Raw genomic sequence first — 3,756 nt, forward strand, 5'->3', positions numbered from 1 at the left:
CTGACCTAGGGTGAGTTTTAAATAGGGACAATTTTTAACGATTTTAAAGAGCCACAGCTACCAATATTTGGGTTTTAATTGGTTTTTAGTAGGGGAAATTTTTTGTATGATGTTTTAATATGCTGTGAGCCGCCCTGAGTCCCATGGGGAGAAGGGCGGCATATAAATTCTGTTAAATAAATAAATAAATAAATAAATAGACAATTTGGTGTCTTTGGGTTTGGGTTGCAACTCCTAATTCCTTGTCACTGGCCATTCTGCTGTGCCCCATGGATACTGAGTCTCTAAACTATTGACGGATTTCAAGTTGCTTACTTTGCTAATTATAATGCAATAAGCATTTAGAAAAAAAAGTGCTACCACTGCACTTTTTCCTGGAAAGAATGACACACAGAAGCCTTGCGCACAATCAATTTTTGCAACAAAAGCAGCTTCTTTATTTCTGCTCAAAAATAAAATCCCACTGAATTGGGCTAAGTGCATATAACTTCCAATTCCACTGAATCAGAGCTAAGTGTATATAACTTTGTAGCATGAGTCAACACCAGGGTTTCTGAACCTCGGCAGGTGGAGGATGGGTGGACTTCAACTTCAACATGTTGGTTGGCTGGGGAATTCTGGGAGCTGAAGTCCATCCATCCTAAATCTGATGAGAGTGAGCAACACTGGCCTACACTACACATTTTAAATCTTGAGCCCCCATTTGCTAAAAGGTTCCCGAGGAAGGGGGAGGCTTGCAACTATCAGTAGCAAGACACTCCTTGCCTTCAAGCTGATGCTTTCAAAGGCACAACACCCAAGGGAACAGAAGGCGCAAGGCAAATAACAACAACACATGATTTCACTCCCAATTTTAAAGTCAGTCCTTATCATCCCCAAACAGTTCAGGCAGTTGGACTCTGTGCTTACCAAGACACTGGTAGGGTACCACAATGTGCATCTGGCCTTTGCATAATGACCGGCCCTTCTTGCACCAATTGTCTATGGTAACTGGCTGCGTCCCTTCCACAGCATTAGTGATCTGCAGCTCTGGATATACCTGCAGGGCAAATGGCTGTTAGTAGGACATCAAACAGAGGGCAGAGAAAAGCAGGCCATTCTCCCTTGAGACACTTCAGAGCAGTGGTTCTCAACCTTTTTAATGCCGCGACCCCAACCGGACGTACGTCGAGGACTAAACCGGTCGTAAGTCGAGGACTAAACCGGTCATAAGTCGAGGACTAAACCGGTCATAGGTCGAGGACTAAACCGGTCGTAAGTCGAGGACTTTCCCTGCCCGGGAGCGCCGCGCATGTGTGGTTCCGCCCCCTGTGCCGGCCAAGGCGTAGCTGGCAAGCGGCAGAGACGGAGCAGGCCGACCACCAGCTGGCCCAGCCCAAGGGAGGTAAGGCACCCGCCGGAAAAGGGGAAAAAATGGCGGACAAAAAAAATGGCAGACAAAAAAAATGGCGGACAGCCTTGCTTGGCGACCCCCATGAAATGGTCGATCGACCCCAAATGGGGTCCCGACCCACAGGTTGAGAACCACTGCTTCAGAGGGTGATGTATAAATGCACTCCATCTTGCTCCTCTGAATAGCACCTCTGGAGTTGCTGATCCCCCTTTTCCATCCATGTATTCTACAGTTTTAGATTGGCTTAGCTTCAGAGATGTTCCGTCATCTCGGTAGTACAATACCGTAAATAGACAGGAAAACAAACAAATGGATCACAGAATACATTAATCTACAGCTCTCACTCAAGATAGTAATTATCAATTTCAAATTATCACATTTTGGATCAATCGTGCATGGTAGAAGGAAAGGGAAGGAGAGGACAGTCAACAGCAAGATGGATGTGCTTCATTATAGTGGTGGTAAGTGCACTATTGAAGGATCTGAAGGACCAGTTTTGGTGCAGATCATCTTAGAGGCTCTAGCCACGCAAGGTTTTGCCAACTTTGCCAACTTTAAGACATGTCAACTTCAACTTCCCAAGTTGAAGTTCACATGTCTTAAAGCTGCCAAGGTTGGCAAACTCTGATCCAATATGAATCAACCCCAAATGGATGGTAATTAAGTCCAATAGATAGTTTGGTTCTTGTTGGGACTTGGTGGTAGTTTTCTTTGCACTGAACAATAAGTGTGAGATGACACACTCAATGTTATTGAAGGAACAATCCAGATCCTTGAAGGAGAAAAAAAGGACCCAATAGAAATACAGATAGTAACCATTTGAAGTTATGATGGACCTAAGTAAGGAGGTTACATGTGTCCTGGTTTTGAAGTTACAATGGTTGGGCCACCCCCACAGTCATGTGATCACACTTCAGACATTCAGTAAGCAGGCCACATTTATGAGCATTTGCAGCATCTCATAGTCATGGGCAACATTTTATGACCATTTTACTGAAAACCGACATTTATTTTTGTGTGTGTATGTGGGTGGGGGGAGGTTGGCAAAACTACTGGCTGCCACAAAAAAGATCATAAAATCAGGTCAGTCATATGACCAGCCTGCTTTGTGACCATCATGACTTACAACATGGAGCCTACCCATTACAGTTGTAACTCAAGGACTACCTGTAGAACATGTGACTTCTCTTTCCCTCCGTTAACCCCAGTTGGAGATTCTGTCAGAGAGTTTGAGAAAAATTTAAGAGGAACTGAAGGTTGTTTCCTGAGTTCCTAGGACTGTCAATAGAAGAGGTGTTGGTTGATTAGACAAGAATAGGCCTGGTGGAAGCAAGGGGGTGCTGGGGTGGTGGTGGAGGGTTAATATTTTATTATTTTTATTATTTTTATATTGTGCTTTTGTGTCCTGTAAGCCACCTTGAGTCGCGAGTAGGCGACAATATAAATTTTCTAAATAAAACAAATAAAAATAAACCAAGAGGAGGCTGAAAATTAAAAAAAGATGGATTTGTAGGAACATCAAGACTGACAGCAGAAGGACTGGCTCAGAGGAGTCGTGATGAAAGAGTGGGAAGGTGGTGATGACATCAGGAGAAGGAGTACAGGTAGTCCTTGACTTACAACCATTCATTTAGTGACCGTTCAAAGTTACAATGGCACAGTCCCAGAGTCATGTGATCACCATTTGCGACCTTCCCAGATGACTTCCAGCAAGCAAAGTCAACGGGGGGGGGGGGGAACCTGGATTCGCTCAGCAACCATGTTACCAACTTAACAATTGCAGTGATTCACAATAGCTTGGGCAAAGAAGACTGTAAAATGGGGTAAAAACTCGCTTAACAACTATCCTGTTCTAGCAACGGAAATTTTGGGCTCCGCTGTGGTTGCAAGTCAGGGCTGCCTGAAGTTGGGAAGAGAAAAAAGTGAGCTTGGAAGGATGGGAAGAAGATGGGGGTTTGCACGTTTATGAATGTATGTATGTGTGTGTGTGTGTGTGTGTGTGTGTGCGTGTACACACGCCAGTTTGTGTACCTCCTGGCAGTAGCTCCGGATCTCCTCTGTGGTACGAAAGCAGGTCCGAGTGTTGATGGCATCGGGCTCCCAGCGTCCTGTCTGGACGTTGAGATGGAGGACCAGTTTTCCACAAAACATGGCCACTTGGGGAGTCCCCAGGGTGGGCCCAAGGGATGCCCCTATTCCCTGAAAGCACAAAAAAAGGGGGGAAGATTAGTCGACGTCTGGCAAAACGCCAAGCAGATGTGCTGGTCATGCATTGTGGCTGGGATAGGACCACAGCCAAGGTGACATCCATGGGGCATCATCTGTCACGCAAGGTTCTTCCACTTCAGCAAATTCCCCCCCCC

The 3,756-nt window shown here is 45.4% G+C and overlaps 1 protein-coding gene across 1 annotated transcript in view; it reads right to left on the bottom strand.

Moving 5' to 3' along the window:
• The window catches only part of LOC107301089 (amyloid-beta A4 protein-like), a gene marked incomplete at both ends in the record, with an annotated part of 7,311 nt that extends 3,719 nt beyond the window's left edge, over positions 1-3,592 (bottom strand). The window contains 2 exons of the mRNA XM_015830356.1: positions 910-1,039; positions 3,425-3,592. Coding sequence (XP_015685842.1) covers positions 910-1,039; positions 3,425-3,592 — 298 coding nt within the window. The remainder of the gene's footprint in view (positions 1-909; positions 1,040-3,424) is intronic.
• Positions 3,593-3,756: the final 164 nt, after the last annotated feature.

The sequence above is a fragment of the Protobothrops mucrosquamatus genome, unplaced genomic scaffold (genome assembly GCF_001527695.2).
Source record: "Protobothrops mucrosquamatus isolate PMUCROS unplaced genomic scaffold, P.Mucros_1.0 scaffold9965, whole genome shotgun sequence".
Lineage (NCBI taxonomy): Eukaryota > Metazoa > Chordata > Lepidosauria > Squamata > Viperidae > Protobothrops > Protobothrops mucrosquamatus.